The following is a 26,914-nucleotide window of genomic DNA, read 5'->3' as shown; positions in this document are numbered from 1 at the left end:
AAAGGAAGAGGGTGACGGACACCGCGGACGATGGCATGTCGATGAAGCTCCCGTCGAAGGAGATGGAACCAAAACGGGCAAGCGTGTGTGTTCGAAGCGCCTGGTCGAGCTCGACAAAAACAGGCAGCGCAGAACATGGGGGCTACCGGAGCGTCACCAGCGTCGAGGAACCTGCAGACATGGCGTCGGTATCAACAAGGGGAAACCTCTAGAGTGGGAGATAGTGGCGGGACAAGGTTGAGGATAAGCGTCTGCTCACACTGAAACTCGAGATGTAGATGGTTTGGCCGAAGGAGGTCGGTGGTCGCCGGAACGACGGTTTTTCTCTGCCGGGGACGAAGAAGAAAGGGCGATCTTCCGCTCGATTGAGGGCCTCCCTCTTCGATTCTTTGCACGAGGATGTATAGCAGTTCAAGGCGCGTCGATTGGCAGTGGCGGCGCTGCCTGGGGTGGACGGAGATGGTCGGGCGGCGGCGAGGAGCTCACGGTGCTGTGGGGTTTTTGCCTCTTTCGTGAGGATGAAGAAATAGGAAAGAGAAGGGGAGGTGTGTGCGAGGATGAGATAGGGTTCGCACGCGGGGTGCATGGCTGCTTTAACCAGAGGAGGGGAGAGGGCTCACATGGGGGAAGGATGGTGCGGTGGTGGACAACGACAGGGGAGGGGGGAAGGGGGCACGCTCTTTGCGTGCGAGGAAGAGGACAAGCAAAGAGAGCCTCTCCTTCGTCGAAACGATATGGGTCAAGGGAGTGGGATGGGCTGACTCGGGCCAGAGGGGGAGGGAAGAAAAAGTGCTGCCGGGGGCTGGAAGAGCTAGGCCGCCAGTGGGGAAGGAAGAAGGAGGTAGGCTGGAGAGAGAGAGGGAGAGAGCCCAGGGTTTGGCTTTAGGGTTTTGCAAAAAGAAAAGGAAAGATGAGGTTTTGTTAATAAAACCATACGAGAGGAAAACAAAATAGCTAGGGTTTATAAAATAAATTTTATTTTGTAAAGCATGGATGATATGGTGCATATGCCATGATGATGCATAAAGAAAAAAGAACAAACAAATCTAATAGGGGTATCTACCTGGGCCGTTACAATAGGCACAACTACATACACAAAAATTGAGATCATCTGATTATTAGTTAGTTAAACTGCATGATGAATGACTGCGTGATGAACTCTTTGGGATTGTGCATTAAGCACCTTATAGTGCTTCTTTGTTTTTTGTAGTAAGTGAAAGGACATCTAAAAAATTTAGAAGAAATGATTTGGAAGTGCACATAGTTTTATACTAAATCAGATGGAGGGGTTACAATTACATATAGTTCGAGTATTCACTTCCAATTCGCAAAAAAAGGAGTATTCACTTCCAGGCTGCATTATTATTAAGTAAAAGTACTACAAACAGTTTGGAACAAATATGAAACAAAGACCCCATAAAAAAATTAGCAGCAGTACGACCACTCTAATCTATTAGAGTACTTTGCAGCGAAATTTATCATTCCTCATGATGAATTGATAGTTTTTTCAACTACACAAAGTAACAGTAGCTACATCTGCTTGCATATGCGAATGTAGAAACGCAGCTCCTTAGTCGATCTAGCGCCAACCAGGTATGGCCCCGGCACCTCCAGAAACGACGTGAGCTCCTCAAACACGACAGCGCCCGGCGATATGCTGCTAGAAGCATCGGCAGACATCTTCACGACATCCCTCCTGCAGTCCACTTTTGAGGACGGCGGCGGGCCATGCGCCCAGATCTTCACCCTGTACAGCGGCCACACGGATATAGGCGATCTGACGCATACCAAAGACAAGACAATGGTCGGGCCGAGCGTGTCAATGTAAAGGATGCGGTGCGTGCGTTTGGCCATTACACATTGTACCATGGCTCCACAAATTCAGGTCACACACCGTTGTATTTTTTCAATTATTTGTTTGAATTGTACTTCATCCACCCACTGTTCAAAATTGCATTTAAGCGGATTTAGCCCAAGAAAATTGTATATGAATGCACATTGAGATAATTTTTGAAACCTTGGAAATGGCCATCTTGTCATGTTTCCCCACGAATGAAAATTTGGTGGAAGACAAGTAAAAACACATTTATGTGCAACAACCCAAAATGCACATATTTTGCAAAGTTTTCATGCGTGCATGAAAAGTTGCAAATATATACATAAAACTGGACCATGATTCAAAAGTTTGACATGGTTCTTGTGTAGTAGTACCAAACTCACATGTAGAAGGAAATTAAGCTGGACGAAGTTCAACATGGTGCCAAACTACTTGAAGGGTTCTTCTCGAAAACATTGGTGTGGCATGTCTGGTATTTTTCCTAGCTATGTAGAAAATGATGAACAATCCATGTTTTTTGATTGCCTTTTTCGAACCACCTTTGGCTTGATTTCAAATCTTGGTCAAATCCCCTGGGGGTACGAATGTGTTCCTTTTTATGCATCGCTCGTATTTGTGAGTTTTTTTGGTCCCACAAATTCAGGATAGCATCATGCCCCCACCCCCTCTCTAGGCGACATCTCGTCCTTTCATAGTGGCAGTTGAGTACTAATAGTGCAAATCACAAGTTTAAGTATAGTTGAGTACTAATAGTGCAAATCACAAGTTTAAGTATAGTTGAGTACTAATAGTGCAAATCACAAGTTTAAGTATAGTAGACCGATGTGTTTTCACCAAAAACAAAGGTTGATATTCTAGTCTAACGAGCTTATGGACAAGATATTCTAAATATGTACTACCAATGTGACAAAATATATGCAAATTCCACAACCGTTGAAACTTGTGAACAGCCGATAGTTCTTTTAGCCCACAAGACGACAAGACCTTCGTAATACACCTATCCAGATTATGTAACTTGGTCAGTAAAATTAAAAGCAGAAGGAAGTTGACAAAAACCTATTTATATGCATACTTACATCTATTTTAGCTTCAACAGACTAAGTAGAGCAACAAACCGGAAGAGTACCCCATTAAGCATCATAATGCCGATGCAAAGAGCAAAAAAATTGATATCATATCCACCTTTTAGCAGTGCTCCACATCGAGTAATCAGCCATACGCCAGAATATCTAAAGGGTAATAGTGTGGGTTAGGAAAAAGGGTAAAAGCAGCCAAGTTTGATCTATCGACTATCAGAAGTTCGATTTTCACTGGAGATGCCAAACTTGAAGACACACTTATACAGCTTTCGGACCGCTAAGCTAAAATTGATACCGGGCAACCGACTGAGGAATCTGCATAACTTCGTGATATTATGATGAAATTTAGTAATTTATCACTCAGATAGATTATCTAAAAATATTGCTAAAAGGATTTCCTCTATATCAACATTGATATTTATAAAGTAAATAAGAACTAAGAGGATTTTTTACAAATTTTCAGGATATACAGGACTGACAATTTGACTGCAACAACTCGCATGTGAGAATTTTATATTTTCTCACTGTGCCAAACAGCTTTTAGCATTTTCAAGCTATTATGAAGTGTTGGATATTTTTCATCTATATGAATAAATAAACAATGTGTAGCCACTTTTTAGGAGTTCATATAACCTAGCTTGTTCTGCAGAGAATCTTAATTAAATGAAAAAAAACTCGTCCTTTACCATTAATAAGTGCTCATTAAGGAAAATGGAAATTAAAAAATTAAGGAGAACTACTAACTTCTTTGCTCCAGCTATAATGAAAGCTTCTAGTGTCCACTTGGGATAGCACAATCCTTTAATAAATTGTGGAATTTTTTTATCAGTGCCAACCAGGACCAATACCACAGGTAGCAATGCAGAACACTGCAAGAACGAAGTTCATTAAGCCAAATCATCTCATCTAATTGGACTTTTAATATCATGACAAAGTTTTGACGATGGCCTACTTACCAACTGAGCTAATCCTAGCTCAAACCAAATCGACAGAGTATAACCTATGCCAGTTACACAGTAAACTAATGCAAGCAGAACCAAATAATTGTCTCGAAGTGTAGACCGTGGATTGTTGAAGAAATAGAATGTTGAGAGGAAGACAATAGGTTTAACCACGGTGTTGAAATGATCAATTGTATCTCTTGCAAGGAAGTAAGCTAGAGAACTCATGCCAGATTCTCTCTCTCTCCAGTATTGCAATCTTTCTGGTGAAAATGATCGCAGTGCTGCAAGCTGGCACAGCAGTGCTGTACAAAAAGCAAATTATTGTCAACAAGAACGCTATTGCAAGTTTTTAGAACAGTATCATTTCAAACAAAAACATCTAAGGAACAGTCCCATTGTAGCTTCATTTTAAGGGACGAAAATCCTGAGGTAAATATATATTAGTCAAACTTCTAGTAATATTGAAAAGTTAACGTATGATTCTCTTTAATTTTCCTTTTCATCGAACATGTGCAAGGCTGTCAGGTGTATCTATTGCTACTTTATAATTTAACACAACAACAAAAAGACATACACATAGAGGTTAGAAAGAAGCAACGTCTACAGAGATAAGAAAATCCATTTATGGAACATGGTTCCTCTGTGCTGACCAAGAACGCAGTATTGGTTTTACTCAGAGCAAATTAAACTTTCATACTTTGTTCAATCGCCTCAAGTTAATATCCCAGCAAAGATGGCACAGGAAGCACTTTTCTATATATTATATAAGCCTTATAGAAATGATAGGTAGTGTATGGTCAAGCCAAGTGTTACCAATAAATATTGGTTTTTTACATCACATTACTAGATACTTCCTCTGTTTACTAATATAAGACGTTTGGCAAACTTTGCCAAAACATCTTATATTAGTTAACGGAGGGATTACTGTCTAAGAGCAATGATATTTTTGCAATCTATTATGTGTGATTGCATGGATGATGCATACACCACCACACACGTACGTCCATATAACCATACTCCTAACCACATGCTAGAACTGATGGAGGCCGCGGTAAGTCAATGAGTCTCACTAAAGTCCTACTGAACACACCATGTGTGTGTGTGTGTGCAAATGTGAGCACCAGGATTTGAATCTGGTGGGTGGAACCCCACAACCCCACCAACCTACCAAAGAGGTGGTTCTCAATATTTTGCAATCTAATAAGATGAGGAACATAATATTTCTTCTTCTATCTTTTTTCTGTTGCTGCTTTATGGTTTAGAAATCATGACATTTGTAAAAAATAACACAGGATACTGACTTACAAACTGCAATTATGGTATACCCATAAGAAGCTACACCAAGTGTATCATCGTTAACTTTTGTGATGGTTCCAATGCATACGCCAGCAATACCCAATATTAGGTAATCAACAGCCTGTTGCACAGCTTCACGCAGGCGTTGCTTAGCTACCCTGAAAACATAATTTCGCAATGGAGTTATGAACTGGTTCACCATAGCAAGTAAGAGAAATTAAGGAATCAATTTACCTCCCTAAATAGTACTTGTATTGTGCAAGTACACCGGGTGTTTTCCTATCCAGCAAATCGTTTGTGTGCCTGACATTTTGGTGCACAGAATCTTTATTATCTATCTGTTGTACAGAAGAATCTTCTCTAGTAATTGATCCAACAGTATATAACTCATGCATCATATTGATTTCCTCAAGGTCCTTCTGCATATCTTCTGGAACTTCATATCCATTATGTAGAATCCAAAGAAGTGGCAACTGTTTAGGAGTGACACGTCCTCTCATTTTTGTCTTTACTATTCCCTCTAAGATGTCAATATAATAATCTGGAGGATTCTCACGGTCAGGAACCTTGATCCCCAGGCCTGAGAAGTAATTTTCAATTTCACATATAGGCCCATGGTAAGCAATAAGGCCACCTCTTGCCAAAAGAACGAAGTCATCAAACATATTGAACAAAGTATAGCTGTATAAAATGGTAATACATGTTAGATCCAAATTCATATTTAATAAAGTAAAAAAAGAGCGTGTACTGATGATTATTTCAGTCAGGACTGCCTGATTAGTCCTGTTTCTACGACATGTTATATGCATTAAAGCTGATCATTTTGCACGTCAATGAATTTATTTTCATCAAATTCTATAACCACAACTAATAGGTGACCCTGGACAATATAATGCAGTGTACTGGTCGACCAGTCCATGTTTGTTACAAAATTTGCACGAATAGTTTGCAGATGAGTTAAGTCATTTCAACTCAAGATTACACAAGAAGGATTCTTTCTGACAGGAAATAAACGAATGATGAATTCAAAGTTTACAGGGAAACCTTGGTTGGTGAATCACTGCGCAAACATTCACGCCTTGGGATGCTTCATGACGAAGAGCTCTTAGAAGTTGCTGAGAGGAAGCACTATCTAAGCCTGTTGTTGGCTCATCTAATATCAGAAGAGATGGTTCCATAACCATTTCAATTCCAACATTTACACGCTTCCTTTGTCCACCAGAAATACCCCGCTTTTCAACTGTCCCAACAAGGGAATTTCTGATTTCTTGGAGCCCTAGTGACCCTATAACTCGTTCAAGAACAAGAACCTTATCAGCTTTTGACATGCCTTTGCTTAACCTGTTACACAAAAGAATAGTGTTGGTTAGAGGATAATGTCTGCCTCGCGAAATGCAATAAGGATATCATCAAAAGAATTGCTGAAATCAACTATATGATATACTTTTGTTTCTGGCATGCATAGCAAAGAACATATGCCGCAGCTACTAGAAGAGTAGAAGTCATCTAGGCACATAACTTAAGACATACTATAAGAGATAAGGTTAATTCATGCAACTGAAGTAGGCAATATCTAAAAAAGAAATTAAAATAATGATCTACCACTTTTAATAATCACATTGGAGCACTATATTTGGAAAAAAATCAATATAGTATTTGAAGAAGCCATGAAGAATAATATTTTTTAATTCTGAACCTCGATAATTCTTTGTATATGAACTGTTGCAATGCTATGTCACTGATTTTCATAAAATTTCTCATTGAAACAGTTAGAGTAAACCCATTAGAAAAGCAAAGAAGTCGTCTTTGATATGTATCTACCTGCAGCATCCACTGAACCACAGATTTTCCTCAACCGTCAGGTTCCCATGGACAATATCATCTTGTGGCACAAAACCAATTATCTTCTTATAAGACTGCATCGATCCAGATTTTCCATTTACAAGGACCAATCCATCCTTCTTATAACCCGATGTTTTACCTAACACAGCGTTGAGAAATGTGGTCTTTCCTGCTCCAGAAGGACCCATAATGGCAGTTATCCTACCTGGTGAAAGTTTTCCAGTAACACATTGCAGAAGTTTTTTTTTTCCAATGGATAACGTCAGACCTTTGAAAGCCACCTCAAGCATTGGCCTTTGTGGTCTATTTGCAGCAGCTCTAGACACTATTCCAGAGAGTGTTAATTTGTCTTTGTCTAACTGCAGAGTTTTTTCCTTGTCAATCTGACTATATGCACGCCGGAATCTTTCAGTGCGAACATTCAGTTTTTTGCGATTTTTGGACCTCTTACCGTTACCTTTATTGGCATGCAGTATTCCATCCGAAGATGTAGCTAATTGCTCAGGTGTATCAGAAGACTCATACATCTCCACCTCATGTCTTAGTACAAGTTCTTTTGCTAATTTCCATCTGCCACGTGCTGTTGCGGATTCTTGTGCAATTTTGGCAGCCCTTTTACGAGATTTTGCTGACACTTTAGCTCGAATTGCAATGATCTGATCAGAGCAGTTGTACACCACTAGTAAAACAACACATAAGATAACCTGCAAAAAACATATCACAGCTAAATTAACCTTTTTGAAAAACTATTACAGTATTAAACACTGTTGACAAGATGGTAGGCTTTGTTGGAGTGTATGTGGATTGCCCAAACTTCTCCATAAGTTCAGACTTTTGGTTCTACCAGTTGGTCCATCAAACTAAATATGGTATCAGAGCAGAGGTCTTGGATTCAAGTATCTGCTTCGCAATTTAGATTTAAAAAAATTGCCTACTTCGCAATTTAGTAGTGGATTCACATGGTACTAAATCGGCCCCCTTTCTGCCACATTTAGGCCTTATCGAGTCACACGTGATGGGGGGTATTTTAGTATATGTGGATTCCCGGACCTTCTCCATCAGTTCGGATTTTTGGTTCTACCAGTTGGTGTATGAAACTTAACATGCTCTAAGTAGATTGATATTGATAATAATTTAGATGCTCCCATTTAAGTTGTGTGGTTTTCTACGAACTGACATCTGAGAGAAACTAGGATACTTACAATCAACATACCACCAAACAAAGCGAGATCTTCTTTTGTTGAATTTTCCTTACATCTGCTTTTCCAGATACAATCTGCAACATTATATGAAATTACTGAGATAAAGTGTAGATGATTGCTACTTTAAACTTGTGCAGCTTGTTATTAAACATTCCAACATACGTGCCTGTAGGTACTTTGACCTAGCCCCCTACTTTGACCAAAACAACTTCTTTAGGATGTTACCTTTCAGCTTAGAAGGTATGTTAAGCATTGAAAGTTCTGGAATATTATCTTTAGCAGGCATTAAAACTAGTGGTTAAGATTTGAAGGATTGTTCAACTCCAGAAGAAAAAACTGAAGTGTTACAATCATGTCAGGGTCTTGACAAATCGTACGGAAATTGAGCTAGAAAGCACCAGTTATTCGATAAGTAGTACTATTTCTGATTCATGCTTCGCAAGGGAGGTAGTTCTGAAAATAAGAGATGCATACCACTTTCATCAGTGGAACCTTTCCTGCAATAGGACCTGAAAATACAAAGTCTGTGATGAATAATCATTACAGACAGAACAACAAATCAGAAAAAGAAAAGGCTAAGATAGTACCCCTTGCTACAGTTCAATTTCTGCACAGTGCTTGGACAGTGGTTCCCTGGAGGGCAGAAGACATCATCAGTAGTAATCACATCAGCCCAAGAATCTGCACTGCCGCATGTACTGTTGGATCCAGGAGTTATTTGGTAAGAATACCTGACATATATTCGAAAACAAAGAAACAGTCATGTGCTATGAAATTCTTGTGAAGAGTTTTTACATGGTAAATGAAGCACGAAAAGTGTAAATTTACTCTTACGGGTCACAAAGGTTGCTGGTTTCATTGAGTGTCCCAAGAGGACAATAAGCACCCAAAGGGCAAGCTGGAAAAAGGAAGAATAAATTTAGAGCAAGTAAATAGTTACACTGTGAATACTGAATACCACCAAGGAAAAAGGAGGACCAAGGACTATAAAGGATATTTAATCTTGAGAAAAGTTAACAAGTTCCGAAAACCTTTCTATCAGGTACTGCTAAACGTTTTAAATTAGACAATTTCAAGAACTCTTCGCGTATTTGGCATTCAGACTTTTTAGCAAATTTTGAAAACGATTGCACATACAGGGAATATAATGCTATTGATTTTATAGAAATTTAATATAGTCTCTTGGGGGTAATTTGTTTGGAAAGATACACTTACGCATCATGCAGGTCAGGCCAAGAGGACAGAAGAAACCTGGGCAGCATGGCCTGCAACTCTCTGCTCTGAGTGGAACTGATTTAGCAACTGAGGTGACATTGGGATCCAGCGTTGAGCAAGCCCAGCCAGATTGGCAACCAGTTGCCCATGAGCTCTGGTTGCAGTTCCTACTAATCCTTCCAACCCGCTTGCTCCCCAAGCTGCTGAGATATAGCTCCATTTCAGCTTTGCTGCACAGCATTGTAACCATTTGCCCTGCATACATGACAAATTATGAGGAATTTTCTTCACAAAACTAATATGTACTCCCTCCGTTCTTTTTTAATTGACTCGAATTTAGTACAAATTTGTACTAAATCCGAGTCAATTAAAAAGGAACAGAGGGAGTACTTATGTAGGCATGTACTTCAACTCTAGCTCTAGTTCTTACAGAAAGCATCAGGGTTCACTGAAACATCATGACAAGTAGACAAGAGGATTTCCGATCGCATTGATCTATGGACTCTACGGACGCATTGATCTACCATCGCTTCCACCCACAAAACAAGAAATGACTCGACGAAGCTACGGTATCTCCGCGGAATTTCCCCGGACCAAAAACGCGGAGATGGATCAAGTTTACCGCGGCATGCGAGGAGCCCTGGCCTGCCCTGCTCTTCATCACGACCATGGCGCGGCAGGCGAAGGGAGAGTGGGGTGGGACGGCTTGGACTCGAGCCTCCGCACGACCCGACCCCGGCTCCGGAGGGCGCCGGCGCCGTCGAATGGGTTGACAGGCGTCAGCGCGTTTGGCATTTTTGTATTGTGTGTGTTTGGCACCAATTGTGGGGAACATTTTTAGTTAAATTTGACAAAACCCTAGACGGCGGTGGTTGGGCGGCGAGGACTTTGCGGGCCAGTGTGGGCCCCATCGTGCCAGTAAGAGCCTAGTTTTCCTTGTTACCATGTTTGGTTGGCTACCGTGAAGGCGGTGGAGGTAATTCCCTCCCGGACAGGTGCGATGTTGCTACCCTCGACGTGTTGCCTCCCTTTTCATCTTCTAGGCCCTACGTCGATGAGCACAATGAGACGGCGAGAATGGCTCCAAGACCGTGATGGCATCTGCTGGTGGCCGATAGGTTAGGTGGAGCACTTCAGATCATCCGGGGTGGTCGGTTTGGTGGTCGGGAAAAATCCTTGTTGGCATGTCTGGCACCGACGCGGTGACGCTTGCGTACCGCCCTGCCTTCATGAAGGGCATCGGGTGTACCTCCTCCCCAACCCCCTCCGCATATCGAGGGAAACCTTAGGATTAGTCTGGGCAGCAGCAGCGTCGGCGTCATGTTTCTTTTTGAATATGTTGCTTGGAATGCGACGCTTCGGTGTGCTAGGAGAATGGTGGGACTTCGTCGCAGCGGTTGCAGGTCGTGTTCGTTCTCGTCGATGGCATTTGTTTCTTCTATTCTTTCTGTGTTGTTTCTTTTGGTCTTCTCTGTGCTCCACCCCTATACTTGTTGTATCATGTAGTTACTATATTGATATAGCGGGACGAAAGCCTAAGTAAGCCTGGAATGCGAATAAAATAAAATAAAAACAGAGGGAGTACCACCCCACCTAGAGACGGGACATGTGATTTACCACTGTATGTGAGAGCACGGAACAACGATGCTCAACCAAGGATTGACCATTTGACCTAGAAGCTAGGAGACTTGTGTTGTCTTCCTCCAGGTTCTAAAGCTAGGTAGCAACTTTGTTCATAAAGAAAACTGTAGCGCAAGAGAAAATTGCCGGTGGACTTGTGTTGTCATCTGTGTTATCTGTACCTTTGGTTTGCTCCATGCAGTCCGAGATGAAGCTCGGGTCCGAGTTGAAGTTGAACGTCTGGTTGAGATCATTATCCCTGCAAAATCCCTCTTTTCTTTCAGCTCACGAAACAGCACACCGAAGCTGCAAAATAAACAGAAACAAGCACGCCGAGCGGGCAGCGGAGGGCGAGATGACATACACGTTGGACATGCAGAAGCCGTACTTGCTCTGCACCTCGCCGGTGAGCTCGCTGCTGACGGTGGCAATCCTGGCGGCGAGCATCTCCTTGGACTGGGTGGCGGGCGACGGCGGCAGCGCGCCGATGTTGCCATCGCCCGGCTGACATCGTCCGCCGGCCGGGAGCAGGGCGAGGACGAGGAGGAGGAGCAGCGCGGCGGGGAGCGGGTTGGACGGCATGGAGCTGATCAGCTTCGTCGAGGCTTCGTTGAGAAAGATCACACGGCCATATGTTATTAGTCAGCTGTTGGCTGTTGCCGGGAGGGGATTACTTACTTGAAAGACCTGGCTTTTGTTGGAGGCAATGGACATGGTCAGAGCGCGAACGAGCGCGCGTGTTCGGTGCCAAGTTTCTGTCACTAATGACGCCGCTGCGGTTGACCCGACCTGGCCCTGCGCTCAAGCTGAACAAAGCGACGCACACCGGGGCCCAGGGGTGGGTGGGTAGCTGACTAGCTGGGCTGGCGGCTGCTCAAGTGTCTACAACTTTGTCTACAGCGTCGACATTTGACTCTTTTTCAGCGCAGCTCTGGCTTCTTACACCATCTTCACCGATGCCCTCTAAATAGGCGTCGATAGAGTCATCGGCATAGCCTTATAGAGTCATCGGCATAGTCTTCAGGAGCGCTGCGGTGTGGTCCGGCGACATCCAAGGAGCCGGAGGAGAGGCCGTCGGCCCTCTCTTCGGTCGTGCCTGTGGAGGTTGCGGGCTATTCATCGGAGCGATCCTTCGGGAGTTGTTTCTGGGCGTTGCAATCGGGCGAAGAAGGTGACGAGAGTGACGACGAGGAGTTTGGCGCATCTGGAGATGAGGAATCGCCGGTCAGAGAAGGAGTTAGTCTGGCATCCTACCTTTGCCGTACTCCTTCGCCGTCGCAAAATGCAGATCTTTCCGAAGATACTGCTGAGCTTAACCAGAGGCATATGAAGAGGTTACGGCGGCGGGATGCTCAGCGTCTAGCTACCAGAGCGGCGATCTTCTTCTCTTCAAGCGCAGGTACGGATCTTTCATCCTCTCCGGTTCTGGTCAAGAAAGTTAGATCGTTGGATCACATAAAATTGCCGGTGCTCGAGCCGTCAGTCTTTGTGGACGATGACGATGGAGGTTGGACGATGGTTCATCGGCGGCGTTGGTCGCCGGCGTCCATGTCAGGGAACCGTGATCCGGGGTTGACGGAAATTTCAAAAACGTTGACTGTGGACCAGGCTCGGTTGCGGGCCGGGACACAGAGACTCGGGCGCTGTTTGGGCCCAAAGTTTAGGCAGGCAAATCAACCTCGCGTTCGTTTGGAAGGCGATCGTGTCCCGAGGGTAGCCAAGGTGGGCGAGGCGTCGATCGGATTTGCCTTTCGCAAATTTCTTGGCTTAACCTGGAAGAAAAGTTCGGCGGCGGCTCCGGTCATCCGGCGTCGTACTGTCGAGATCGCCATGAGTGGAGACGGAGGCCGGGGTGGGTTCAACCCTGGGCGAGGTGGTTTCAACGCGGGGCGCGGAGGTTTTGGAGGTGGTCGTGGAAACTACGGCGGCCGTGGGGAGTTCGGTGGTGGCCGCGGCGATTTTGGTGGAGGCCGTGGTGACCACGGCTTCGGCGGCGGGCGTGGCAACTATGCTGCCGGTCGGGCTAGCTATGGCGCTGGCCGTGGTGGCTACGGCAACAATCGGTCAGACTATGGTCCGAGAGGGAGATTTGCTCAAGGTGCTGGTCGTGATTACTCTGGCTATGGCACGGGGCGTGGTCAGCAGGGCCATGGTTTTGGTGTCGGCGGGGGAAATCGAAACTTTGTGCAAGGTGAATCAAGCGGCTCGGCTGGTTCGAATTATGGTGGAAACAGAGAGAATTCGCGATATGGAGGTAATCAGAATCGGTGGAACAATGGACGGGGTGGCGCCATGGCAAATCAGAGTAGGGGGCAGGTCTCGGATGGTGCTGTTCGTGGAGGTATTGACGCCGCTCTCTTGCAGCAGACTGTTGAGGCGGTGGTGGCGGCTGTGACAGCTGCTACAAAACCCAAGGAGGTGGTGGCTGATCAACCTATCTTGGCGGTGCACCCTTCTGAACCGGCGGCTGGGGTTACTAGTGTGGTTGAGGATCCGGTTGCGGAACCTATGTCATCGGTGACACTACCATTGGGGACGGCACAGAGTGCTCCCCAACCTTCTGGGCCTGAGGCTATTGACAAAGAGAGTGACGGTCAAGGTGCATCTAAGAAGAAAAAGGAGGAGAAGGCTGGTTGCTTTCGGTGCAAGAAGCCAGGGCATTATATTGATGATTGCCCTACTCCTTTCTGCGATATTTGTGAGTCTATTCATCATATCACATCTGCCTGTCATCTTTTAAATGCTCCTAAACCAACTGCTATCCTTCATGGTTATGCAAATGAGGGGCTTATGTTTTTTGAGCTTGCTTGTGGGGTATTCAAGGCTAAGGCAGAAAATCCAAAACTGGCAAAGGTAACTGTTGAAGGTATTACTTTGACCATTCCAGAAATTATTGAACAGCTTAAGAAGATTGTTCCTTCGGAAAAGTTTGTTTGGGAGGTTTTTCATTTTAAGGATAACATTTATAGAGTTAAACTTCCCAGTAAGTTAGAGGTCCAACGATTGAAGAATTTTGGCACATACATTTGCACTGACAAGGAGGCTTGTCTGGCTTTTGACTCATGGTCCTCTGTGGAGGAGCCCTTACACATGCTTCCAGAGGTTTGGGTTCGTGTTTCAGGGTTGCCATCGGATGTTAGATCGGACTATTTAACTCTATGGGGAGTGGGAACTTTATTTGGAAAAACTCTAGACGTGGATATGGCTTATACTCGCAAGAATAAAGTGCTAAGAACCAAGATTGGGTGTCTTGATCATAGGCTGATTCCTGCAGATAGTGACATGTTCATAAGGAGAGGTTTTTATAAGCTACATTTTGAAGTTGAGCTTGAGGTTGAGTCTCATGAGGTTACTATGGTGGAGGCAAATAATGGCTCTGATGGAAATAATGGAGATAATCAAGGTGAAGAGAAGAATGGAGAAGCACATGATATGGACATGGATGGTAGGGATAAGGGCTTAGAAGGGGCATCTAAAGGTAATGATCAAGTTGGCTCAAATTCTAATAAAGGAGGAGATGTTATGCAAGAACAAGGTGATTTTCTAGAGGATATTCAGTTTGGGTCTGTGGAGGTTAAGTGTGTCTCTCCAGGTAACCAGAGTGTGGTAAAAAAATCGAGCTGTTCTGTCCCTTTTTTATTACATACATCTAATTCCAATTCTTTGGCACAAAATGACAAGCTTTGCACGTTTTCCGATGTAGATATGCTGAACAGAGTTGCTACTCCGGGATTGCTGTGTACAGGGAGCAGTGCACTGAGCAGACAACCTGCCATTGGGCAGGATCGGCCTGCTGTTGCGTCTGGCACGCATGGTGCCAGTGGTGAGCCGCCAGCTGGCCGACAGCTTGCTGCTGCCGCTGCTGTCGCCACACCCCGGGAGACGAGCGGAGCTGCTGGTTCGCCGCATGCTGCTGCCAAGCCGTTGGCTGCCAAGCCGTTGGCTGGTTCGCTGCAGACGGTGGCAAGTGGGCGTGCGGTGGCCGAGGCGGGATTGTCTGCGCCTGGACGAAGCACTTCGCCGGTTGCGGTGAAGCACATCGCGCCGCAGAAGATCCAGGCGGTGGCGGTTAGCCAGCCAGAGCTGCGCGCGTCTCGCGAGGTCAATCAGACGCCAATGATTGGCGCCATGCATGATGGATTGGCTGTGCAGCATTTTGCTAGGGTCCTTGGTGTGCCTGATGGTGAGTGTTTGGCAAATAATTTAAATGATCTAAACTTCGGTGTTTCGCAGCGTTTTGATCTTAATTGGTCTTCTGATTCTGTACATGATATGCATATTTGTGACAATGTAGGAGTGGGATCAGGGGGTTCGTTGGAACAGTCTAAGGGACGTACTACTGCCGACGTTTTTGCAATGGCTAAGGGGGTTGGCTTAGGTGCCACGAAAGAAGCGATGGGGGTTGCCTCATCTTCAGTACATGTTGGTAAGCCCTTAGATTCTACTGTATCCTGTTCTGAGAAGGTGAAATCTAGTGTGAGTTTAGAACTTATTGATAATTCTGTCCACATCTCGGCAGTTCGACCCACTACGGAGGAGGTCATTGCTTTTGGTGGGATTCCGAAGCCTTCTATTGGGGTGAGGTCTAGTACTAGGCTGGCTGGGCAGCCCGATGGAGATATGCTTCAAATGAACAAGGCTATGAGGATTGCACAGTCGAGGGATGCCTCGGGTGTAGGTAAGTCTCTATCTTCTAAACTTTCTATTGTCAATATGCCAGATGATGAGATTATGCATAAGGCGGAACGGTTGGGGATTTCTTTAGGTCATTCTGAAGGAGAGGTAGTAAAATCCATTAGAGGTATTAAACTGTTAGAAGAGGAACGGATATTAACTATGCTGCAAAAAAATATAGATGAATATATAAATAAGGAGGATGATCCATCAAATCTTGTTATGTCTAAAGTCTCTACTTTATGTAGTGACCTGGTGGAGGATGATTGCATCCCACTGGATTTAGATGATCATTTGGAACATCTAGATCCGGTGATTAAGGAAAAGAGGTCTAGGGTAAGGAAAGTCTATGATACTACCAATATCCGTAAAAGTACAAGGAGAAGAATTAAAAGGCAATTTTCATAATGCAGAATATTAAAGGTATAAACTGGAATCCTGGGGGTTTTGGGGATACTGCTAAGCACCTGTTTGTAAAAGAGGCAATTAGGGAACACAAATTAGATTTTGTAGCCTTATTGGAGACTGGAAGGTCTAATTTCTCTATTCCTTTTTTAAATCAGTTGGCTGCGGGATATAGCTTCTCTTGGTTTTGTTTGCCACCACATGGTCGTTCTGGGGGCATTTTAGTTGGTATTAATTCGGACACGCTCGAAGTGCTCAAAGTGAGTACTGGAGATTTTTGTGTGAAATTGCATATTAAGTGTAAAAGAGATGGTTTTGAATGGATACTTGTGCCTGTCTATGGGTCTGCCCAAGATGCGCATGAGGCTGAGTTTTTAGCGGAACTTGTACGTATTTGTGAGACTGAAACATTACCTATGTTGGTAGGTGGTGATTTCAACATCATTCGAAAACGTGATGAAAAGAATAATGATAATTTTAACGCTCGTTGGCCTTTTGTTTTTAATGCCATTATTGAGCATTTGAACCTGCGGGAAATTGTGCTTTCCGGAAGACAGTTTACGTGGGCAAATCGTAGGGAGGTACCAACCTATGAGAAATTGGATAGAGTGCTGGCTTCTATTTCTTGGGAACAAAAATTCCCCCTTGTCACTGTGCGGGCATTGACAAGAGCGGAATCTGACCATACTCCGATTCTTATCGACTCAGGGGTGAAAGCACACTTGGGTAATAAACCAAAGTTCTCCTTTGAGTTGCATTGGCTGCGACAAGAAGGATTCTTTGATATGATTGCAAAGGAGTGGAAGTCGGTACTAGTGGGATTAAATCCAATGGATGTATGGTTGAATAAATTGAGGCATATAAGAAGATTCCTTAAAGGATGGGCAAAGAACCAAAGTGGGAAATATAAAAAAGAAAGGGATAGGTTAATAGGTATTATCGATGGGTTAGATTTGAAGGCCGAATCAAACAGTTTGTCGACGGTTGAGAGAGAATCGCTTAAAGATGCAAATGAGAAACTGAATAGATTGCGAAGAGAGGAGGAGGCTAAGTGGGCGCAGCGAGCTAAGGTTAAGCATATACAGGAAGGGGGGAGCAATACGAGATACTTTCATTTGATTGCAAATGGGAAGCACAGGAGAAAGAAATTTTTCAATTAGAACAACAGGAGGGAACTATTGTTGGGGAAGATAATTTGAAAGTATACATTACGGAGTTTTATAAAAAACTTTTTGGGGCTCCGGTATCTAATAACGTCTCCTTGGTTGAGGAAGAGGTGCAAGATATTCCTCAGATATCGACTGTCGAGAATGCGATCTTGACTGCTTCTTTCTCTGAGGAGGAGGTTCATGATGCACTTTTTATGATGGAGGGTAACAAAGCGCCAGGACCTGATGGCTTCCCAGCTGAGTTTTATCAGAAATTTTGGGAAGTAATAAAAGATGATTTGATGGCGCTGTTCAATCAATTTAGTATTAGGGATTTGCCTCTCTACAAATTGAATTTCGGCGTCATAACTTTATTACCAAAGAAAGAGGATGCAGTGCAAATACAACAATATAGACCTATATGTCTTCTGAATGTGTGTTTCAAAATCTTTACCAAAGCTGGTACAAATCGGATTACGGGAATTGCACCACGAGTTATAAGACCAACTCAATCCGCTTTCATGCCTGGCAGAAATATTTTAGAAGGGGTGGTCATTCTACATGAAACTATTCATGAGTTACATAATAAGAAATTAGATGGGGTTTTATTCAAGATTGATTTCGAAAAGGCATACGATAAAGTGAAATGGTCATTTTTACAACAGACTTTGAGGATGAAGGGGTTTGCCCTCGAATGGTGTAGGATGATCAATCAATTTGTCCAAGGGGGTAGTGTAGGAGTTAAGGTAAATGATGACATTGGTCATTATTTCCAAACTAAAAAAGGGCTGAGACAAGGTGATCCTTTGTCACCTATTCTATTTAATATTGTGGCGGACATGCTTGCTATCTTAATTGAGAGAGCAAAAAATGACGGTCAAGTAGGTGGACTCATTCCTCACCTTGTCGAAGGGGGGATCTCTATCCTACAGTACGCGGATGACACTATCCTTTTCCTGGAACATGATTTACAAAAAGCAGTAAATATGAAACTGATTCTATGCCTTTTCGAAGAGTTATCCGGGCTTAAAATCAATTTCCATAAGAGCGAGATCTTTTGTTTTGGGAAGGCAAAGGAGGAAGTGGACCAAGTATAAACGGATCTTTGGATGTGACGTCGGGTCCTTACCTTTTAAATATTTAGGTATTCCTATACACTTTAGAAAGCTTAGAATATCTGATTGGTATCCAGTGGAGACCCGATTTGAGAGCAAATTGGGATGCTTGGAAGGGCCGTTTATTGTCCTATGGTGACAGACTAGTCCTTATCAATTCAGTGTTAACTAGCTTACCGATGTTCATGTTGTCTTTCCTAGAAATACCCGTTGGGGTAAGGAAAAGACTGGATTTTTATAGGTCTCGTTTCTTCTGGCAATCTGAGGAAAACAAAAGAAAATATAGGCTCACCAAGTGGAATATCGTTTGCGGACCTAAGGATCAAGGGGGTCTTGGTATCGAGGTCATTGAATTGAAAAATAGATGTTTATTGAGTAAGTGGCTTTATAAACTTCTTAGCGAGGATGGGGTATGGCAAGAACTGCTGCACAACAAATACCTAAGACAAAAGACACTATCAGAGGTACAAGCTAAACCTACAGACTCTCCCTTTTGGAAGGGATTGATGAGGGTTAAAGAGGATTTTTTTAACAGAGGTTTTTTTAAGATCGGTAATGGCACTCATATCCGTTTTTGGGAAGATACATGGTTAGGAAATACACCATTAGCTCAACAATATCCATCCTTATATAGTATTGTGCATCATAAGAATGTAACAGTAGCTCATGTGTTAGCCCAAACACCCATGAATATCAGTTTCAGAAGGTTGTTATTGGGAAATAAATGGTCTCTATGGTTACAATTATGCAGGAAACTTATGAGGATTAATTTATCCGATGAGAAAGATCAATTTGTTTGGAAATTGACAACAAATGGTGTGTTTACCGTGAAATCTATGTATGAGGATCTCATGAATGACCATACCCCTTTCTTACGAAAATACCTTTGGAAAGTTAAAGTTCCCCTAAAGATAAAAAATTTTATGTGGTTCTTAAGCAATAAAGTTCTACTTACTAAGGATAATTTAACCAAAAGAAGATGGAACGGTTGTACAAAATGCGTTTTTTGTGGCGAACAAGAGACTATTGAGCATTTGTTCATCACTTGTCCTTTAGCTAAAATTCTTTGGCGTACGATCAATTTTACTTTTGCTCTCCCACCTCCATCCAATATTACCAATATGTTTGGTAATTGGTTGCATGGAGTTGATAGACAATCAAAGGCTTTCATCCGTATTGGGGTCTCTGCCTTATGTTGGTCTATCTGGAGGACAAGGAATGATATTATTTTTAACAAGAAACCTTCCTTTCACTTTTTGCAGGTTATCCATATGGTGTCACACTGGGTCCAGTTGTGGGCTCTTCTGTCACCGGAAGGACAGCGGGATGCTATGGCTACTGGATGCACACGGCTCCAGATGGTCGCTCAGGATATCTTGTGCCAGGCTGGCTGGCGTCACACTAGACGGTTACAATGAAGTGTAGTCCGTTTTCTCTTGTTTTCTTTCGCTGGTTGATTCTTGTATCAATCCTAGGCGATGCCTGAATTGTATTAACCTTGTTATGATACTCTATTAATAAAAGGCCGTGTGCATCATCATGATGCAGAAGCCGGGGTCATACTCCCCATTTCGAAAAAAAAAGCCTTATGGAGGGGCGCCGGCACTACATCCCCCATTTGAAGATGTTGTTTCCACACCGACGCCTCTAAACGGCAGCCCCAAAAACTTTTGTTCTATTTTATAATATTTTAAAACAACATATCAATAGCATAAATTATTCATATAGTATTTTGATTATTCATACAATCACACAATATAAAATAAACTAGTTGAATGCCCGTACGTTGCCACGGTGCCTTAAATATAAAATGCAAACAATATAAAATGTAGTACAAAAAAATCTTTAAGGAAGCTACACAACTTTGTGGAACGAGATCCTCCGACGCAGAGGGAAGTAGCTGGTTCTCAGCCGCTCATCTCCCCATCTGACGGCAACAACTTGAAGCGCGGTCGAAACATAGAGACACAGCCGTCCCCAAGCCCAGTTCAAAGAAGAGGCAACCGAAAGAACATCTCATTCCCCGGACTCCCCCTGTTCGCCGTCGCCACTAGGTATGTTCAATGGGGCGACGCAAACGGTCGCGCGGTGCTAAAGTATATTAAGAAATAGGTCTAGCGAAGTGACGTAGAGTGACTGAGTCATCCGCGAAGATGCAAACGCGACGCATATTTGCGTTTCGGATGCGTCGCGGCGGACCCTACGCGGACGCGCAAAGTGACCGCTCGCTTTTCCAACGGGTCCGCCTCGCAGCGAGCCGTATCGATCGTATCGCTTCCACGGCCATCGCTTCCGCGTCTGCGCCGCGGTCTTTGCCATCAATGGCGTCACGTCCTTTCGCACCAGGACTAGCGTGCGACGGCTGGATTTCTGCACCGTTATTAATGGCATCGTGTCCCGCGCGCGTCCGGCTTTTAAAAGTCGATCGGCGTCGTTATACCATTGCCCACACCACCACGCCTCCACTCCCACCCTCACCGCCGCACGCCACCGCATAACCATGTGAAAGAAGAACCACGACTCCGAGGTATCTGGCAGCGCCACCAAGAAGGCGGAGCGGACGAACAGGATGCAGCTGCCCATCGAGGTGGAATGACTCATTCACCAGAGCCGGACACCGTGTCACACCTGGCGGGACGTGCACTGCCTGGTGGAGGCTGGCGGCTCAGCCACCTCCGGGTGCCTGTCCCACCCCTGCCTCTGCGGGAGCCAGAGAGGAGCGCCGAGATCCGGCGCAGGCGGCGGTACCTGCCGCCGGACCTCCGCGTTGATCCCGCCTTCGCCATCAACTCCAACAACTGGCACGGCAGGCGCGAGGCCGAGGAGGAAGGCAGGCTACCTCGGCAACCGGGACTTCCCGTTTGAGCGACAACCGCTGCCTCGTCGTCGAACATGGCAGCCACCGGCTTCTCCACCGGACGACGACGACAAGGACTACGACGTGCTAGCCTACCACAAAGAGGAGGCCAAGGACGACTCAGACGACTTTCTCGCCTGCGTCTACCACGACTGGCAGGCGGCCATTGCGAAGGGCCAGAAGTTCAACTTCCCGCCGACGATGACCGACGACAAGATCGACATGCTTGGCGTCCTCATCTCGGAGGTCGATCGACCGGTGCAGCCACCGCTCTCCTGATATGCCGCCGCCATCATGCCGCCGAACCTCACGGAGGAAGAGGCTCTACAACGGGCGCTCCAGAACTCGGCCCCGCAACCGCCGCCTCCACCTCCGTCGTTCAATCCGTGGGCTGCTCCACCTCCACCTCCACCTCCACCGCCGGCGGCACCGGCGTATGTTCTGCCGGTTGCCAACTAGTCGTGGCAGATACCGGATTTCGGCATGCTCGACGACGAGGAGGAGTAGACGCAGGCTTCGTGTTGTTTTATATTTTATATTTTCCGTTCTTCACTATGTAAATTATGTTTTATGTTGAAAAAAAGCAAAACTCAAAAAAATGCGTCGTGCCGCTGGGTACCCGGCACAAACGGACGCACAGTCAATTTTGACCATTTAGACTACGGACGCGAACAGATCTTTTGACTGTTCGAAATGCGTCGTCCCGGTGGAAATGCCGCTTGCACACTCAGCTCCACGGACGAAGTAGGCTGCACAACCCGCGCTCATCTTTAACTGAATTTGGACATTAGTGTATTTGAATTCTGGGATAAACTGAATGCCAAATGTTGCTTAGAATTGCAGCGCATTGACGAGAAGAGCATGTCTAGCTTCCAGGTTCTAGCGAATTCCTTCTCTCGCGTCTTTTCCTCAGCCGGAGCCGGTTTCTCCACCGCTTCGAGTTGCTGCCGTCAGATGGGAGATGAGCGAACGATAACCAACTACTTCCCTCGGCAGTTTTTCATTCTACGTCAGAGGATCTCGTTCCAACTTTGGTGCACCGACTTCTAGTGCTAAAGACCTCCTTCTAAATGATGTTCGGTGTGGTCGTTTCCAAGGATTCAGATCGCTCTTCGGTGTGAAGAAACAATGGCATCATGACACAATTAATCGTTGATCAGGACGGGACACACACAATTTCTTCAGAACTTGACTGTAAACTGAAAACTGACTTGTTGTTTGTGTGACATACATAGACATACGATAGTGTCAGGGGCCAGGACATGCCATAAACAAAGATTTCAGAGTTTGCTATTACTGAAAACTAACTTGTTCTTTGTGTGCTACGGGATTATTTTTTTTTTGAAGCTGAACAGTGAGTTTCCTCACTGCATATTTTTATATTTTATTAAAATAAAGAGCTGTACAAACAGTGCTAGAGAAAAGCACTGAGATAAAAGGGAAAAAAAGCTCCTACAGAACTATACAAAGTTTTCTACCCAAACCTGCAGTCCCGCATAGGACTTCCTCTTGGCCTTGTGAATAAGGAGAGACAGTTCATCCTTTAGTTTTCGCCTGGTTCTGTAGAGACTAGGAGTCAATCCTTTGAAAATGCCATCATTTCGCGTCGTCCAAATCGACCAGCAAATGAGAATTATAATTTCCATGAAAAAAGGCTGCCGAATATGTGCTTTGATACTCTGTATATAATTCTGAATATCATTTGGCATAGTAACTTGAGCAAGATTCCAGTGAGGGCACATATACTGCCAACAATGTTGCGCAAATGGGCAAGTAAAAAACAGATGATCGTCTCGGTCTCAGTAACTGCTTGATTACACATGATGCATGTATAGTCAGTCATATAGAAATTCTTCCTTTGCAAGAGTGCTCTTGTGTTTAAACGATTGTGGATCAATAGCCAAAAAAACACTCGATGTTTATCTTGGCAGCAACTTTTCCAAAGCCATCTGAAGGCTGGAATAACAGGATCATGTTTGGTTAAAGATCTATATGCTGAGGAAACTTTATAGCCTGGTCCATTATCACTAACATTCCAGCTGTCCTTATCCTGGGATAGTTGTGTTGTGTGCACCAAGTGAAGTAGAGCATTATATTCAGTCATAGCTTGTACTGATAAGGGCAGATGAAATAACTCAGCCATGTCAAAAGAATTTATAACATCCCAAACCGAAAGAGACACATTCTTAGCAAAGGTGAAAAGAAACTGCCATTTATGTGCCAATATCTCTGGCCCCCATTTATCAGTCCAAAACATGATAGACCGACCATTCTGTAAAGAACAGGAGACCAAGTTCTTGTAGATGTCCAAGGATTTGAGACAGTCCCTCCACCAAAAGGAAATATCTCTTGCTCTTAGGGGCGGCAAAAGTGCTACGGGATTATAGTAGCAGTTCTACTGCTCTATTCAACAGATCAATGGATTTGATCAAGTGCAATGGTCATAGCAAGTTCATGTTTGAGAGCAAAATTAAGAGTAGCCAACTTGTTCCATGTCAATATAATATACTTGAGAACAAAAAAATGCAAAGCATACTCTATTTTCTAGAACTGATAATGAGGAATCGAGAAACTTTTAAAATTTATTTTTGCTCTCCTAATTAGAACTGATGAGGATATAATCATGCAATATGGTGATTCTACATGTTTGAGCTGGAAGGAAATATCAAGTCCAACTGATGATTCTTACCAGGTTAATTCCTTTCTGGCTGAAAATAATACTTTGATATCTGAGAATAATATACAACCTTAATCTTTGTATTATTATTTGACTAGATTTGAGATTTATCGAAATGGCGCCAGCGGGAGGAGAGGGAGGAAGGCGACCAACAGATGGAAGGCAACCAACAAATAAAAAGGCGGCCGGAGATTGATTCTTGAAAGTACTAGCACGAGATATGTATGTTATACTTGGTGCAGTGACGCTCATGCATATATACTGTCCAAGAAGTGCAAATTCAGCATGCATGTACGTAACCAATATGGGGCCCAGCCATGTGGTATGAGCACATGTATTCACGTAATTCATTCATTGGGTTCTTCACTGCCTATGGAATCGATGGATAGCAGCCAAGAGGAGGCCAAGAATTGGGCCGGCAGTTCATGCACGTGCACCTGCACTTGTGCATTGGCGCGACTGTTTGACCCGAGGCCCACATAAAGATAAGGTCCATAAGCCAACCGACTTGGCGTGAACGACTGCGGTGTTCATGGACATTAGTTAACAGTATAATGGAACTAGCTAGGGGCAATCACAGCCATTTGAAGCCCTCTTCCGTTGGATCCAACCACCCAACGCTTCAGATCGTCCATGTATTCCCGCGGCATCGCTAACCTCGTTTCCTTCATCGATTAGCGTTAAATGGGCCGGCCTATCGTCTCAGGGCTGCTACTCCGGAAGTTAAATTAGGCGAATTCTGGTTAATTGGGCCACAAAACTTCATACGGATCATGGCCTCTTTCTTCCGCACCGGAGGCCTCACATAAAAAAAAGGAACACACGTCCCCTAAAAAAACATAAAAAAACGAACACACGGATGACATTTCTTTCCTTTCCATATTATTTTTCCCATTGTCCGTCGTTTCCCATCCCTCCTCCATGTGCGATTGGCGCCTGCCAAGAAACTGAAGGCGAGGCAACCACCGCGGAATTATTTCTGGTTTCGCGATTTTGTCTGGATATAGATACCCACTGCAGAGTTTGTGCCCTTGTTTTCAGGTGCCGACGTTCGTGCCCTTCTTCTCTGGCGTCGGCGTACAGAGGATGGTGCGCTGGCTACAAGGGCTTCCTCGATGCGTAGGCTTATGATTCCTTACTGATTTGGGGATTATTTGTATTACTGGTGATTCGGAATTGAGGAGAAAGGAGTTGTCCCATGCCACGGTTCCAATCGGCTGGTAATCCACGTGCTTCTTTCTCCTCGTGCTCTAAATTGGTTGCCAGTATTAAGATTTACTATATAAACCTTTTATTCAAGTCCTGGCCAAGTCTTTTGTTGCTTGGATCCAAATACCCTGCTGGGTTGGAGATCTGATGGACTTCCTCTCAGATCGCAAATTGATATATTTAGCTGAAGACTATGTACGTACTGTCAATACTGAGCAACTAATCTGGAACAACGACGGTGCAAATTTTTTTATATGGTATTTTTTGTGAGGGTTCTTTTTGTGGCACATATGATACTGGTTTTATGTGTGTACGATTGTTTCTTATATTGAAGTATGAAAAGGAGGGAGTATATATTTTATCAGTTCCTTTTAGAGCAATCCTAACTGTTCTATTGCAGGTATCTTGAGAAAACACGCCACAGAGCTGTGTACACAACTAGAAATTGAACTTGTGGTTGTTCGACTCTCTGCAGCAGCAGTTTAAAGGGATATACACTTGAGTTAGGTGCACTGGTTTTTCTAATAGAGTCATATGCTTTTTTGAGGAATTTGATAAGAAGAACGATCAAGGTAGCCATGAAATACACATTGATGTTGTGCTACTAGAAATTAGTTCCGACGGTATTAAATATTAATTTCTTCTCCTTCGCTTATTGTTCCGGGGTGATTATTCCTTAAGGCATTCAGCAAAAAGTATCAGTAAATAAAAGTCAAGAATTTCCCACCCCTGCAAGCATGATATCCAACGTTATTGCTGCAACATACTTGAGTTGGAGGAAGGTAACTTGAGTTGTTTGCATGAAAGTTATGTTGCCACTCTTAAATCTATGGGCCCCTACGCTCACACAAATACAAAGATTGTCTCCAATTTAAAACAGGGTCGCTTTTAAAATAATTTTAGGAAGAATTTACATAACATTGAACATTCCAGTAGTATTGCTTATTTATAGTTCAAGATTTTTTGATGACCTGCTATTTCTTCCGTTGAGTTGCAGGTATGTCCTATCCTATGAAACCAACAAAGTGCACAGAATGATGTATTCTCCAGGATGGAAGTGTTACCTGAAGTGCTAACCTATCTGTTTTGACCATATTTTGGGTTTGAGCTGATTAGATGTTTTCCTCTTTTATGGATGTGTCACACATTGAAAGTAATATGGCATATATCATGTGACTAGGAAATCCAAAGGATACAGATTTCTCAAGTTCCTTAAAAAAAGTGATGTAGTGCATTGGAGAAGAGGAGTGACAAGGTAAGATATGTTTCATTGCTTTCCTGGATATAGCACATGTCATGTTTTGCAGGATAATATGCAACACTCAGAACAGTTCTCCTTATGCACACAACTTTGACACATATATTTGTTTCAGCTGCTTGATGGAAGGAAGATATGATGCGCCGTGCAAACAACCAATGATCTTTGTTGCTGTTGAGTTAGTATGGTTCTTATTCCATATCATCTGTTGCATTCGGAATTTATGATACTAAATGGAGTTATTCAGTCCTGGACATCAAGAGAAAATATACCCCAACAACATAGGAGCCACCACAGCCATTTGAAGCCTTCGATGTTTGATCCTACAACCCAATGGCCAATGCTCTAGATCGTCCTAGCACTGTAAGTTTAGTCTTATGCCTAATTGCTATTATAGAAATAGACATTTTTTCTTGTTTTCATCTTGGCATTGCTATATTTGATTGGGCTATCTGAGCATATCATTTGTGGAAGGAATTTATGTTACACATGTATTGGTTATTAATTTGATTGGGCCATCTGAGCATATTATTTGT

The 26,914-nt window shown here is 43.8% G+C and overlaps 1 protein-coding gene and 1 long non-coding RNA gene across 3 annotated transcripts; one reads left to right on the top strand and one right to left on the bottom strand.

The window, feature by feature from the left end:
* Positions 1–2,536: 2,536 nt before the first annotated feature.
* On the bottom strand, positions 2,537–11,725 carry LOC124650436 (ABC transporter G family member 25-like). 2 transcript variants are annotated; one of them, XM_047189961.1, is made up of 15 exons: positions 11,400–11,725; positions 11,218–11,294; positions 9,416–9,670; positions 9,035–9,098; positions 8,788–8,931; positions 8,675–8,709; positions 8,201–8,274; positions 6,978–7,702; positions 6,201–6,497; positions 5,391–5,837; positions 5,166–5,314; positions 3,873–4,162; positions 3,661–3,785; positions 2,914–3,066; positions 2,537–2,834 (listed from the first exon to the last, which is right to left on the bottom strand). In XM_047189961.1, exons 1-14 carry the CDS (start codon positions 11,615–11,617, stop codon positions 2,916–2,918), a joined length of 3,051 nt encoding a protein of 1,016 aa, XP_047045917.1. In that variant the 5' UTR covers positions 11,618–11,725; the 3' UTR covers positions 2,537–2,834; positions 2,914–2,915. The 2 variants fall into 2 exon arrangements, with proteins under 2 accessions (XP_047045917.1, XP_047045918.1); XM_047189962.1 differs by lacking the exons at positions 11,218–11,294; positions 11,400–11,725 and adding an exon at positions 10,038–10,106.
* Positions 11,726–25,791: 14,066 nt separating this feature from the next.
* LOC124705537 lies at positions 25,792–26,669 on the top strand. The gene is made up of 3 exons (XR_007004061.1): positions 25,792–25,902; positions 26,118–26,375; positions 26,494–26,669. It is a non-coding gene; the product is annotated as an uncharacterized LOC124705537 (long non-coding RNA).
* The last annotated feature ends 245 nt before the right edge of the window (positions 26,670–26,914 follow it).

This window comes from Lolium rigidum, chromosome 4 (genome assembly GCF_022539505.1).
Source record: "Lolium rigidum isolate FL_2022 chromosome 4, APGP_CSIRO_Lrig_0.1, whole genome shotgun sequence".
In the NCBI taxonomy this organism is placed as follows: Eukaryota; Viridiplantae; Streptophyta; class Magnoliopsida; order Poales; family Poaceae; genus Lolium; species Lolium rigidum.
Note: the sequence above shows the minus strand (reverse complement) of the source record. Positions and strands in the feature narration are given on the sequence as shown.